The sequence below is a fragment of the Pleuronectes platessa genome, chromosome 10 (genome assembly GCF_947347685.1).
Source record: "Pleuronectes platessa chromosome 10, fPlePla1.1, whole genome shotgun sequence".
NCBI classification, from domain to species: domain Eukaryota; kingdom Metazoa; phylum Chordata; class Actinopteri; order Pleuronectiformes; family Pleuronectidae; genus Pleuronectes; species Pleuronectes platessa.
This window is the reverse complement of record NC_070635.1, coordinates 13,644,788-13,660,244: the sequence shown is the minus strand read 5'-3', so window position 1 is coordinate 13,660,244 and position 15,457 is coordinate 13,644,788. Positions and strand designations below refer to the sequence as shown.

General features: G+C 41.0%; 1 protein-coding gene across 3 annotated transcripts; it reads right to left on the bottom strand.

Moving 5' to 3' along the window:
• Positions 1 to 1,838: 1,838 nt before the first annotated feature.
• Positions 1,839 to 15,213, bottom strand: LOC128448841 (solute carrier family 45 member 4). Of its 3 annotated transcripts, none has more exons than XM_053431654.1 (13): positions 15,055 to 15,213; positions 12,988 to 13,918; positions 10,345 to 10,533; positions 10,078 to 10,257; positions 9,285 to 9,949; positions 8,311 to 8,460; positions 6,669 to 6,917; positions 6,447 to 6,566; positions 6,073 to 6,172; positions 5,904 to 5,984; positions 5,622 to 5,752; positions 5,450 to 5,518; positions 1,839 to 5,200 (listed from the first exon to the last, which is right to left on the bottom strand). In XM_053431654.1, exons 2-13 carry the CDS (start codon positions 13,244 to 13,246, stop codon positions 4,901 to 4,903), a joined length of 2,493 nt encoding a protein of 830 aa, XP_053287629.1. In that variant the 5' UTR covers positions 13,247 to 13,918; positions 15,055 to 15,213; the 3' UTR covers positions 1,839 to 4,900. The 3 variants fall into 3 exon arrangements, with proteins under 3 accessions (XP_053287629.1, XP_053287631.1, XP_053287630.1); XM_053431656.1 differs by having other exon boundaries at positions 8,311 to 8,457; XM_053431655.1 differs by having other exon boundaries at positions 12,988 to 13,915.
• Positions 15,214 to 15,457: the final 244 nt, after the last annotated feature.

Here is a 15,457-nt window from a genome sequence, read left to right as displayed (position 1 = left end):
TGAGTGAACCGAGACGGGGAACGCAGATTCTAAGTAGTGAAGTGAGATGATCATGTTCTGAGTAGCAGATGAAGGCTGAGGGTAAAGAAAGGGATGTTGCTGTGCAGGACCTGGAGCCGGATGAGTGAGCAGACTGAGGCTTGAGGAGCTGAGCTGCTTGTGGTGGCCTCTGAATCCTGAAGCCCAGGGACTTGAAGATTCAAGATTTTTATTATCAAATGCACAACAATAACATTAAGCAGTTGCTGGCAGTGAAATGCTTGGGTCACAGGCTCTCTTCTAGCAATGCTCAAGGAATTACAACCTAAAAAATAAAATAGAAATAGTATAAAATAGAATATCAAAGGTTACTCAGAGGAAACTGCACATCCCACTTAAACAGTGCTCGTCTGATACCTGCTTGCATCTTTGCACAAAGTCTCCTCAACATGTTGCATTGGTTTTTCATCTAAGACCATTTCTGAACTTTCCCAGCAAATTTTTGTCTATCAGGGAATATAAAAAATGTTTTCTTGCTAATGTGTGTTCTCATACAATCTCAGTCGATATGTCTTTTCCATGCATACACTTTATTAAATACATAATTATCATTAAGGAGTATTCTTTTTTAAATTTCTCTACTAATCTTGAAAAGTTCAATGTAACTGAACACACCTAAATCTCACCTTTAGAAAAAAATACACAGAATGATTTTCCAGTTGTTTGAAACCACTGGGCCTATTATAAAACTTTGTTAACCCTCATAATTATAACAGAGATATAATCTAAGGTAAAAAAGGTTTGCAAGTCTCCTCGGTATCTTTAAATGTAGTGTAAGGTCCACACAGAATAAAGTGTCCTGCAGGTTAAAGGTTTAGTCGTTGGGACATGTGACCCTGCGTCACAGCCTGCACCGGTGAGAGGATGCTTCTCCAACCCGTCAGAAGTTTCACCTCAGATCAATAACCTGTCGGTAAAACTTCTCGATCGATTCACTGACCTCCTCTCAGACGTGGCGGGCGCTGGTCTCTATCCTCCCCGCGGGTTCATGCCTGCAGCCCGGAGCTGAGCCCTCAGCACAGTCCTGCACCTCCAGCGCTGAATGAGGGCAGCGGTGTGTGGATCTCATGTTTAGTTGCTGTCAGTCCGCTTCCTGTTTCTGTGCTGCACACAAACATGCGCACTGATGCTTCGGGAAACAGTCACAGAGAAATAAAAGAGCCTGACAGACGACTGAAAGTCATTTTACGGGATATTACACCATCAGTAAATTCCACACTTATGTCATGAAAGAAAGTTTTTAAATTAAAATAAACAGCTTTCTAGATTTAACACACCCTCTACTCTACAGCATCTAACACAAGGAACTACTACATATTATCAACGATAATAAGATTTAAATAATTAAAATTCATTCTCTTCACAAATTTAAAATAATTGCTCTGATTTTTCTTCTCTGAAGTCTTACAGCTTAAGGACACACTAGTGCGAGTGTTATGCTGCTTTATAACTCACACTTATGTTGAATTTTCTTTCCTATTTTTATATTTATAATTGCACAAATACACTACAGCAAATTCCTTGTATGTGTAACCCGCTTGGCATTAAAACCTTATTCTGATCATTCTGAATAATTGAAAAATCCTGTTTTGTTTTTTGTTGTAATAACCCACTTTGACCAGCAGGCGGCAGTGTTTAACTAATGAGCTTTAAATACAAACAGCCAGAGAAGACTCCAGGTCTAAAAGTGTGAAGGCTTTCTATCAAATGCTGACATATAGGAACCAGCGTTAAAAACACAAACTTTAAATTTTCAACATAAAGATAAGCAGACATAAAATAAAAATAAAAATCAATCATTTTACAATATCATAACATTCCATACTTTATTTGTTATTTCATAAATTTTTTCCAGTTATTTTAGTAAATGGCTGTACATAGGTATTTTGGCATTATATGTAACATAAATTGGTTCTCAATATATGTTTACGAAAATATATTTTTCTGTTGTACTTTGAGTATTTGATGTAATGATGAAATCAACAACTCAGTCCTGTCGATGGAGGTTTGCTAAACTGTGATGTGAAAAGTTGGTAATAAAAACACAAACAACGTGTAGTCATAGTCTCTTTTTCAAATAATTGGTATAAAAATACCAAGATTTTGTTCTACAAAATTCTGTACAGCAGCAAGAAGCAAAATAAACCACACCAGTGACATAGACCATCATACCAAACGTCTAATAACATTTTTATAAAATCAGGTCACAAATAGTTATTTTTCTCATTCAGTAGTTTCCAATGAAAAACTGTATTAATGTTATAGACAGAAGCTGTAAAGAAAAGTCTCTCTTTCAATTTACTGACGAATAAAATGAAAAGAAAGATTTAACATCAGATTCCAGGCTGGATAATTTCTGTACTCGTGCCTTATCGGTAGAAAAACATTAAGATTACAAAATTGAATTCCTAACACTGACAAAACTGTGAACCCTTGCCTCTTAGTCAAAAACATCCTCTGAACAATTCCCTATTTGAACACAATGGCTCATACACTCACAGAGTCTCTGCATTATTTACAGTTAGAAATTAGTGATTTAATATCTTAGCTCGGACCGATTATCTCAGCACTTGTCAGTAGACTCAGAAATCCACAGAATGAGGTTGTTCCCTTTGTAAAGCAGGTTGTGTAAATCTTGAGGCCTTAAATACTAAATGACAGTGAACACACCATAAAAGATGTGTTTCTGTCATGACAGGCAAAGCACTGGCATAGATAGAAGTAATAAAAGGTCCCCATGAATAGAGAGCATTGTCCGATTACTGATAAATACAGTAAAAATGTCACTGTAGAGCTCAGTGACAATAAACCTATTGAAATCTAAAAATCTGTGTAATATCTTCACTGCGTCCTGTAATTTGAAGGTCAAAACAAGCAGCTAAGGGATTTTCAAGTTTGCGTCCTGTAGATCAGACGCTGGCCTTGCATAGAAGCTCTCCTGTCTAACGTTCAATATGCAGCATTTTTACAGACCATGTGACATAAATCCTCCAAAATTAAACAGATAATGCTCTCATCAGTGATTTTAAGGCTCTGGGCATTTACACCAACTCTCAACAGTGATAAGGTTTTACTGAAGAAAAGCATTCACAGAGTAGAGTCTACCCTGATGTCTGGAGCTTTGTGAAGCTGAATATGTGTTCAAGGGTTGGAGATAGAGACTAAACACTGAACAGTACTCAGCAGACCCTGTGGCAGCATGGGAGTAAGAGTTGATCTCCCTACAGCACGAAAGTTTCATAGCTGTTAAATGATCACAAAGGCGCACTACACAAAGCAAGGCATCCTGAACAAAGCACAAAGTTCAAAGTCCCTTTACTGATGACAAAAGTTTCCTGTTTAAGTGTGTATATGACAGAGGCTTCATGATTAGCCGAGGCTCGTCTTTCACTAGTTCCCCATTTCAACTGTGTTGGAATGTATATTTAAAAATATAATTCAAATTCAGTCGACAGAGCAAAAAAAAATCCCCCCTGCAACACATTTCCACTAAAAACCCAAACCACTTGAAATCCCATTTGAGAGGCCATCATAAATTAGCTACCATTTAGAGAGGGAATTCACAGGGATAACAAAGCAAAATCTACCATCAGCATGGAATCCAGATTTTATGTGTTTCTATTTAGGCAAGAAACAAATAAATATATGAAAAGAGCACTTTTAACTGCACACTAACAGGTTCTTAAGACATAAATGTGAATAAGAAATGAATAAAAAAAAAAACAGTTCTGTGTCATTCTGTAACAACTGTAGAAGCCTGTCCTTTGCAAATTGTGTGGCATTTATAAACAAATTATTGTTATTATTGTTTATGGAACAAATATTTACATCTAGAAGTAGAGCAGAGTTACACAGACTAACATTGCTACAGTGTAATGATTGTCTACTAAGCAGTTATAGAGCAGCCCTTTACATCGTTCTGTAAGATCAGTGTGAAAGCACTGTTCAGTAGTGAGACAGAAAGTGCTCTGTGCTTCCCATTTATGTTTTCGCAACAAAAGAATGAGTTTACTTCAGCAGTCTGAGGTAAGTTAGTTTCAACAGTCAAGCTAAATCACAGGTCACATGTCTGTGAAGAGTCAGCATCTCACATGTGACTTCAACAACTCTCTGGAGCCACGTTTACACCTGGTATCCTCTCTATATGGGAATTCAAACGAACATCACATCTGTTGGACCAAACATGTTGTGCTGTTTTGAGCCAGTCTATTGTCAATATGTTGGTGAGAAGGTGAATGATTCTATAGGGGAGGTGTTGAAATAGTATAACAACATTTTGGGAGAATAATCAAACTGCTGACTTCTTCAAATAAGTCAAATCCTGCGAAATACTGACAAGTGTAAAATATTTGTGGGTTCATTATGAAACTGTCCGTGGCCAGAGGATGTCAGTTGAGTAATATGCAGTTCTTAAACGTGGCCCAGGACACATGTTGACACTGTTGTAAGAATGTGGTCATGCATGATCGGATCACCCAGGACAGACGTCAATGTCAGATCAGAAAAGGGCATTGAATGAGCAGCTCAGCTAAGTTACAGAAGCCTCTCAGATGAGAAGTGAAACAACAAGTCCAGCTGCCTCTGTACAGCATCCTAGAAACCCAGTCTTGTGACTCTCTTGTGTTTAAACAATTTATCATCATCCATCCAAACATTGATTTGGTTTAAGGTTGAGGTAGCATCAAAACAAGCAGAGCAGCACAACACTGAGCTTGTTCTTCCCGTCAGTCCTCTACTCTTTCCTCCTCCGGAAAAGCACAGACCATCAAAAATGTGGATCAGATGAATTTGGTATACTCCTCACATGCTGTGGCTTGTACCTGATGAGGAGAAACCTTGATCAGAGTTTCCTTGTTCATACTTAGGCAACAGAGTAATCCTGTGTCTTCTGCAAATCGTCTAGGTCTGTGAGGTTCAGCAGAGCCAGTCTCTGGTCACTGGTCCTTTCTCCATTCTGTTTCGATTCTACAGAAAAATCCACCACACCCTTGTCCGGCGGCGAGCTGCTGGGCTCCGTATCGGGATAAATGACAAGGAAACAGGCCGTAAGGAAGCCAAGGAAGGAGCCTCCAGAGGCCACTATAGGAATTACACGCACGCTGCCAACTGCCTCCACCACAGCTCCGAGGGCCGATGCGACCAAGATCTGGCTGATATAGACCTGGAAACGCAAGAAAACACTGTGTAAGACCATAATCACACCAACACTATAGTGGCATTCATGCTTTGATCGTTAAAATGACCATGTTATTATAGACCACGGCCTAAACCAAGCTGTTTGTGGATTACTTCAATCGACAACAATCATGTTGCCAATTGCTAAATGATACCTGGCTATTATAGTTGAAATAGTTTAAGGTGGGACAACACAGGAAACTTCAGCTTGGGTCCAAAAAGTGTGAACACTCACCTGGCACGATAAGATGGCGCAGTCAATACCAAAACCTCTTCGAGTGTTTGCTGGACTGTGGTGAATGTACTGAGGAGTAAATGTGAGAGGAGAGAAACTGTAACTTCAGCTGCAGTTCTAGTTCTCTTTAGATTATCAGATAAGTAAGTTGAATGTGTCGGGGAGTACATACCTCTTTGATTTCATGATACTGCCCAAGTAATGCATAGGGACAGTAGGAGATACTCATGGAGATGATTCCCATGCCGCTGATCATCACCATGGCAACATAGACATTAGGGAAGATCGCCATTATTGCAGTTCCTGAGATAAGAGGGAATAAAATCAATGAGTAATTATAAATGAAGTAAATTTCCCCTTATCTACATACCCAATGAGAATATGTGCAGCTCCTCCCAAAACTACTGTAACACACTCTAGTGTTGACAGCTTTTATCTCTTTTTATTAACTGACCTATTGAAAATCCCAGAGTTCCAACGATGTATACAGCCTTGATGCTCAGATCAAAATTATCCAGGTACTTCTGAAGGATGGCTGGGTCGAGAGAAATATCAGTCATTAGAGAGAGATCACTCTTCATTTGGGTGAATCCTGAATCTTAAAAGTTGAAACTGTGTTTTACCAGAGCAGACAGCAGCAGTAGCAGCGTAGACCACCAGTCCCCAGCAGCCCATCTGCACTCCTCTGTGATAATTCTGTAGCTCTGTGGAATTGGCTGATGCCTGAAGAAAGTGGAATAATTGCAGCAATGTTATCATTCACATGACAACAAGTGGGATAAGTGATATTGTAGTTTTAATATTTGGTGTATACTACAATAGGTAGTGTGTGTTTTTCTAGTGTGTGGTCTCCATGGTGCACAAATTACCAAAACACATCTGTTAACACAACTATCTTTGAATACTAATGAGGGTGTGTGTGTGTGTGTGTGTGTGTGTGTGTGTGTGTGTGTGTGTGTGTGTGTGTGTGTGTGTGTGTGTGTGTGTGAACGTGTACCGTGGGGTCTCCTTGGAAGATGACTTGTCCCATGAAGTCAGTATAAAACACAGCTTGAGCTATATAGGCAAACCATGTGAGGAGGTGACATATACACAATCTCCACAGCTGCCTTGGCATCTACATAGGACATAAAAAAAAGAGGAAATGATGATTTCCACAATGAAAATTGCTTCATTAACATGTGTAACAGTGCTGCAATGGTAAACAAGTGTATTTCACCTTCAACATGGACAACCACAGCAGTCGAACAGTTGTCCCCCTGTCTGGTTCTCCCTCACTGCTTGAGCCCTCAGACGACAGACTGCTGGCTGACTGCTGCAACAATCTCCGGTCTGTGTGGCCCTGGAGATCGCTCAGGTCATTCAGACTCCGGGTGGTGGTGATTTGCCGAGGGCTCGAAGGTGTCGTCCGTCGAAGTCGAAAGCGCTGCGATCCTACTCGTCCGTAGTAGGAGAACGTAAAGGAAGGCTGGAGATAAGAAAGACATACATCAGCTTTTCTTGCAAAAACAAACTGTGGTGTTGTAGTCCAGAAAGTATTTATGACAATTAAAAAAAATGTTATAAAGGACTTCCGGTTGGCTTGAGAATAGAGTAGTGGCTGTTTGTCCCAGCTCGCTTCACAAAGTTTATATCTTGACTAATTATTCAATCTATTTTACTCAACATTGCAAGATCAAGTAACAAACGGTACATGAACAAATTGAAAGTAAAACGAAAAAACTAGAACACGATGCATCGCCGACTGGCACTGCTAATATCGACAATGCAAACTTTCTGCTATCGTCTCCAAACTAGACTGGTTACAGCCCACGGTGACGAACCACGCATCTCTGACCTGGAGTCTGCCTTAAACCGGCTGCAGTCCTTAGAGGCACCACAAGCCACTTTGGCTGATCACAGTAATAATCTGAGAGCTAAACTCACTGACCTAGAGGGAAGAAGTAGACGATGTAATCTACATCCTATAGGGATACCTGAAGCTGTCGAGGGCGCACAGCCAACATTGTTTTTCTCTAACCTTCTGGTGGATATATTGGGGAAAGACGCACTCTCTTCTCCTCCAGAGCTTGATAGAGCTCATCGTGCATGTAAGAAGCGAGGCGAGCTCAAATATAAAGACAAGCTGGTCTAGATAAAGAAGATTACTGTGCCGAAGTGATGGAGAAGCGTGCAGAGTACAAGGAGGTGATGCATCAGCTGTACAGTCACAACCTGAAGCCTTCATTTCTGCATCCAGTGCGGCTGTTCCCGAATAAAGGCGGGAGTAAAAGGGGTCTCTCATCGGTAAAAGAAGCATCACTCTGTTTTTGTTATTGTCTCTTTTCAATGATATGTTTTTATTATTTGTTCAACCATCAGGTTATAAACTAGTCCAGTAGTCACTCAGTCTCTTACAAACTGGTTGCAGTTTAGAAAGCATTTCGGCCTTCAGGTTTCCTCTACTTCTGCCCCTGTATTCCATAATCACAATTTCAAGCCATCTGCAATCGATTGTGCCTTTCAACTTTGGTCTGAAGGGTATAAGATCAATTAATGATTTTCATAATAACGGGATCTTCATATCCTTCACTGGCCTAGCAACTGAATTTCAGCTACCAAACATCTCACCACAGAATTTATTACACTGATCACAGATCGTCTAAATTTTACCCAAATGACAGCGAGGCAATGTTTTCTATACTTTTTATTATTTTATTTATTTGACCTTATTTATTGTTTTTTGTTGCATCTATCGGATTTCAAGAGGTGAGAAAAAACAACAAAAACTTGATTCTCGTTCTGTGGATATTTTCCATCATTGATGCTCAATAGAATACATATAAAAAACAAACTTAAAAAAATTATAAATCCAATTGTACTTGTCTGTAAAAGGTGTGTCGGTGTGGCCTCGATGAAACTGATGCGCTCAGGAGGCGGGTCCCGGGCTTACTGGAGGTGTGGCCTTTCTCTGTATTGGTGTGATCAGGAGAGGATACACAAGTATTGATACCATTGGCAGCCTTGACCTGCTGGGATGGTAGAGAGGCAGAGAGACCACATGAGACATGTTATACATCTTATATATCTGCAACACAGTTTTCTGTCTCTAAAGAGTTCCATATATTAAGAAAATGTGAAACAATCACATAATTTGTGCCTGTGCAGGCTTTAAAATACTGTTGGCAAATGTTGACTTAGTGTGTGGCATTACTTCTAATTTGTACAAAAATATGAATTATTGAACTAAAGCTAACATCATTTTCTTTTCAGGTGTATTAAGAATAGTTGACTGTGGTTTGTCAAGTAAGTCTCACACTTCTATCCAATACACAATATGCTGTGATGGCAAATTTCACATACTCTGCATATTGAGTATTGTTTAGTATGTTGTCTTTTATCTTAAAAGCTGTTCTTTTTGTCATTGTGATCTGTTGGCCAGACTTAAGTTTACTGTTGCACTAAACAGGCATGGTATTGAGTTAATTTTCAATAGGAAAGTATTAATATTAAAGTATTAAATATAGAGATACATAAGAATATCACTGTAAATGTGTTGAACTAAGCAACAATTCGCTTAAATACAAATATTGGTATTGGTAAGTATTATTCAGATAAAGAGCAAATGTAAATATGTTTTTCTTGTAAAATTGATTGAGATTTATCAAATCCTACAAATATTTTTGTGTTAGATTGAGTTAATTTATTTGAGACTTTTTCAATTAAATTTGTGGCATTTAAAATGTACTCATTATATTATTTTTCACTTTGTTGCCATCATTTTTTGAAGTAAGCCTTGGTGAAGGTATTTGAATCCAACACAAACATCATGTGTAACTGTAGCAGCTGATTTCACCTGTCTCTGATGTAAGCCCTCATGGCCTGAACTGCTCTGACGGAGAGAACTAGGACAGTTTGTTGGATCCTTTTGCTCAGGGTAGTTTGGTTCTAAGATCATGACTTCAGTCAGGGCGGATGATCCACCAGGCGGAGACGACGGCCATATTCTGGGGTCTGATGACTTAAAAGCATATTCTAGCTCTTCCTGGCGCTCTGAGTTAAAGTGATGCATCTCTGGAAGGAAAAGCTGTGTATCTGGATGAAGGTCGGGATCCAGCTCGATCGTGGACACTGCCATGGCTAAGATTGAGTCGCTTTTACTTCGCACTCTCTCCACAGTAAGGAAGTCCATTTCGCTTTCTTCTGGGTCTGATTCGTTATTCTCCTGGGATGTGGCCTGAGCAGAAGCATCCTCCTCTGCAATCACATCAAGTAAAGGTGCGTGGCCGACAGGCCTAAAAGACAACTGGCTGGTAGAATCCCCACTGTCTGTGACTTTAAGCAGGTAAGACGGAGAGAAAGGTCGCTCAGGGATACTGAACATATGCAGTATGACCGAGATAATGAAGATGATCCCAGCAAACAGGAAAAGAACTTGTTCCTGTGACTTAAATGTTTGGCCGAGAGCTGTGCCAGTCCAGTCCAGGCCACCCAACATGTAGCCCACTGCTCCACCGAGCCCTGGAGCAACAGGAGCAGACACGGATACACATTTTAATTATAATGCCAAGAAACAAGGTCAAACACAATAACAGACAAATATCTTTTACAGCTGATATTTAAACAGGTCGATGTGCCGAGAGGCATACCAGCAGAGAAGGCATGAATATTCAGGGCCATATCTTGCTCCTCAGTGTCAGCAACATCCAGAAGGTAAGCTCTGATTGGTCCTTCAGAGGCATCAGCACTGAAGTCCAGCACCACCACCCCTAATACAGTAAGGACGATGCCAATGGGCTGGTTGTTGAGGCTGTCGCCAAGGGAAAGGCCTGAAAAAACACCACATAATATACACAGATGAGGTTAAAACACTAATCACCGAATATACAGTGAGCCATTTGAAACCCTCTACTCACCTAGCAATGAGCCATTTAAAAACAGGGCCACTCCCAGCAGCACACCCACACACAAGGCCAAAATGAATGGTCGTCTTCTGCCCCATCGCAGAGTGCATCGGTCACTGGCTGAGCCGATCAAGGGTGTGAAGAGGAGACCGAGTATCGGACTGAGGAACCAGGTTAAGCTGTAGTATTGCTCAGGAAGGCCTAAAAACCAAAGTAGGATTAAAGGATATTAGAGGAGACATGCACTTGATGCAGCAAGACTTTTACTGGCTCTATGAATCAACAAGTATCAGGTGCAAAAAAATATGCTACTATGAATAAAGAAGTAAAGATTTGTGCTTTTACTCATCATGAAACAATCTTTCAGACATTTGTCCTGCAGGAACTGGGAAAACTAAAACAGTTTGAGGGTTTTTTTCTGCATAAAAGGTTAATGTCTCCATAATTTTGTAAAAGTGTAGCACATGACAACAGTTGCAAAGCTAAAGAACCACTAGACCTTTTATATAGAGGTTATAATCCAAGCAGATATATGCAGCAACCAGCCAGGAAAGTGGTCAGATGACCTCCAGTTGACCCAGTCAAAAGAAATACTTATATACCAACTGATTCCAATGTTGTTTGACCGTTTAAATTGTACCAGTGTGGCACACTCGTATTTCAAATGTATGCAAGACAATTCACATCAGTTATGGCTAAAAAAATAAACTTTCTCTGTGAGACCAATTTTCCACCCCATATATAGACTGGTTCTCATGGAATCAGCCTGTTGCCCATCATGTTTTGCTCACTCCTGCCTGCCTTCCACTGTAAGTTAAAAAAAACCCCAGCAGATTAATTTATTGCTTAATATCCACATTTCCCATTGATGCTCTGACTCTTATGTCAACAGACCGCCAGGAAGTTACCCTGAGGAGTTTTTGACTTGAAAATGAACACAGATAAAGCAATGTTGGATTTTAAAAAAAAAGTTCCAAACACTTGTTTGGCATGTGAATAACTTGAAGGTCCAATTTTGTTGCCAGTAAATATGATTTTGTGAACACGTGCTCCTCAGACTGCTTGTGTTGCCTCAATGTTTGACGTTCCACAACTTCCAACAGGCCTGAAATGGTGGATTTACTGTAATGCCAATCCTTCATCACGTCCACACCATTCCCTTTCAGAAATTTTGCCTGAAGACCTTTGGACTAGCTGAAGTATCAGATAAGCTGCATTATGCCACATCTTCCAATACTGACTCATACTGGCTGAGAACCGAGCGGATGGCAGAGGTGTGATCACTCCAAATCCGGATTTATCCTGGGTGCCATCAATCACAAGTGAGAACTTATCCATGGGAATTCATATTTCTGTTATTTCTGTCTGTGCTTATTTCTGACAGTTTCTTGTGAATATTTGATAGACTGCAAACAACCCAATCGAGACTGCAGTAATAAATACATGGTCAAGCTAGAAACAGACAGTCTATCTCTGGGTTGGAAAAAGCATTTACTGTGTGACCCGTGTGAACAAAGTGAACCTTATAAAAAAATTGAGTTAATGTTTCAACTGTTCAAACTTGTTGTACTTCATTCAGGCTTGACATGTTAATGTTTCTGAAGAATGTGTTTTCGTATCCAACACTGAATGGACAGAGTGAGGAAACAAAGATACATGGGTACGTGACAGGTTATGTTACTACTAGTAGACTATTCAAATTCTATGACAACATAAATAATAAAGTATGAACATGGCAACTGATTTACAACAATATTTCTACTGAGGGTCTGACCTTTGAGTTATCCAAGGAGACAATTTACGTATAGACACCAGACTATAGATTTTCCACAGACATTACAGGTGAGCAAAACTGGATGTGTGCAAAAACACTGTAGATGTTGTTGTTTTTTACACAAAATCTTTCTTACAATAATGTGAGCAGGGAGAAAAACAGTGAGACAGAAATGTGCTGTGTTCCACATTCTTGCAATACCTAGCCTGGGAAAAAATGCTTTTGTTCCTTTTTTGCAATGGTGGCAAAACTGACAGCTAACAGCATAACCCCTGTTAGGCAACAGGTTACATGACATAGTGGAGCAGTCCGGGAGATCAAAAGATCAAGTCTCGCAAATGACAGGGACAGTCGAATTCCACGTTGTTGTAGCCGGTACCAGAGTGGTGCTGCAGCTGGAAGTAAGACTGATGAATATTTTTGGATGGCTAGGGTAGCCTTCATTACAAATCAAACCAAACTACAGACATATGTATATATACATACAACAAGATGCTCACGAATCTGGGCAAATAGATACGACCCAGAGTATGAACACGGTCACATATACAGCTCAAAACATTGACAGGGCAACATGCTGCACATTAAAGATAAACACCACCTTAGCAGAGCTACCATCAGTGTGTACTTAAAGTACACAAGTCTAATGACTGCTAACTTGGAATAGGGCCGTTCAATGTACAGTGGGGTCCAAAACTGTCCTTCAAAAAATGCATAGAAGATGCTAGCAGTAACACTTGAAGAGTGGAAATTGCTGTCCTGTCAGCATTGCTAAATTCCCATCTTTAGACACGGTATCTCTAACATGACTAAATCGTTTGCTGAGAAAAGGAAGAGCAGGAGTGTGCTCGTCTCTATATGACCGAGTTGCGTTTCCTTACCTATCTGCAGCAGCACGGGCGTCACCAGGGCTGTTTCCATGGCGTAGCAGAACTCCCGTCCAAACATCACTGCCCCGTGCATCACCCAGCGATGCAGAGGGATCTGCACATCTCTGCCCTCCACCTCCTGCTCACTCTCTTCTTCGTCGTCCTTAGGTTTTCTCTTCACTGGAAGATCAGAACCTTCCCTCTCCTCTGCTTCACCTTCCAATATCGTCTGGTTTGACTTAAATGGAGCCATTTCGTTCGCAGGATACATATACGTCAGTGTATATCCCTTATTGCCACTTTTGTCTTTTAGATGTAAAAACAATATTGTATTTTCTAATATCCTAATAGAGCATGCAATGTCCGTAGAGGAGCCCGAGATATCCAGAAAAATTAATGAGTGAACATCTCTGTTGGCCAATGTATTGGCTTGAAATCACAAATAATTGAGGAGGAGGCAGTGGTCATCATTACAATGAGATTAATCCATCCAAAAATTAGATACGGTAAAAATTAGCTCCATACATTGTATCCTATGGCCATGGATGCTGAAATCTGATCAATGTGCACGACTCAGTGGCTCAGAAGGAGAGCGCTGGTGTTCCTCATTGTGAGGTGCACAAACAAAAAATTCAGAGGGAGCCGAGAAGTTCTGTGCAGCTCCAGAGGTATGCAGAGGGGAGGAGCGGTGAAGAGTGGAAGAGACGGGAGGAGAGGCATGGCAATGTTTGCAGTATGGTTCCCAGAAACCCTGTGCATGTGCAGAACTGGTCAGCAACTGTGTTTGCCGTTGCTCGCCAGTGTGTGTCAGAGGTCGTGCACATGTGTGAGATTAGTGCATGGGTCAGCAGAAGTCTGTGGATCAGGAGAAGTCGGTGCACGTGCATCCAAGTGTACTTCAGGGCAAATCAGGTTCCAAGCGACTGAGTCACACAGCAGCCTGCTGAAGAACAGACAAGTAGACAGAGACAGTCAGATGAAGCTATAGAATAGTACAGTGCACCTGTTTAATATTTGCAATCTTAAAATATTCACTGAACCTTTATTTACAATCATTATTTTTCACACGTTACAGATACTTATTGATAAGATAAATAATCTATTTTTCATTTGTTGTAGTTTAATATGTAGTCATGGACCAAATACAAAAATGTTCCCACACATAAAAGCCTTTCAGTGCAGTTGGGTCCCATGAGGGGAAACTAAAACAATTCCTGGCTTCAGAAAAGTGTTGCCCTGCCCTGGTGACAAATCCCTGGCAACACGTTTCAACTTGATCTAAAATGTATCTACACAGAACTAACTCAAGAGGCAGTTTTTTCCACAACTTTATTATCTCAAGCATTTGATTCACATATTGACTCTGATCTGTAAAAGGGACGTCACGTGAGACCATAAACGTTGAACTACAAAGCTGGCAGAGTGTGGGCACGATCAAAAGTCACATTAAGCAATCCACCACAGGACACCATTGCTGTTGCGCAACAGTTCCCAGCAGCTAACACACGCGGTACCTAACAGGGATGTGAGCTGCTTTTAGGGGATAGTTAGGCCCCGTTTCTCACTTGTTCTTTATCAGATCTCCTCATTTCTGAAGTCAAGCTTGGGTCACGTGTGAGACACCGTTCAACAAAGTAAACTGCGCTTTGAAACCACGGATGTGAGACGGTGTTTTTGCCGTGATGTTTGCACAGGGAGGCACAGACAGCAACAGACAGCAACCTGCCCCTGCGTGTGTTTCGAGCCTGTGCTCATCTGAAATGTCTCTGAACAGGAATGTGTCCCGGGGCTTGCTGGACTGGTTCGGACATGTTTTTCGATACCTCCACCTTTTCCACAGGCTACACTTAGAAACGGAGCCTCCTCTGCGCCGTGCAGCGGGTGGAGGATTGTGCGCATGGCGGTGGGTCCGTGCGCTTCTGTCCCGCGGACTTTCCTCTGGACATGTTAACTTTACACCCGCTGAGAGTTTGACTTGCGGGCTAACGGCTCCTCTGCGAGCCACCGGCGGCTAATGGAGCTGACAGCTAACGTCTCACTGACTCCCTTCAGAGGCAAGACAAGAAAGACGTGACGTACCTGACGTCGCACTTCCTCTGAAGTGAAGTGGGGCCACATCCGCGTTGTGGTGTAGGTGCAGGTGAAACCCTCTGGATTTGAAGTTAGCACGTCCCGGCTAACCTCCGCTAGCTAACCGAGCGACCATCTGGATCACTACCCGCATCAGTCGCACTGGTTTCCACAGTAACAAAGCGGGGCGTGGCCATCTACTCACGGAGGGCGGGGACATTTCAGTAACAACAGCTTACAGTTAGTTTATTGCTCATTACCTATAGCAATTATAATATTTATTATAATGATAATAGAAGTATTTCATCATCGTCATAATGAAAATAAAATAATTTATCAAACAAAAAAGAGGAATTTTATCTTCAAACCGGAACGGCACACTTCAATTGGCTTGGTTTGGCAGTGCACATTT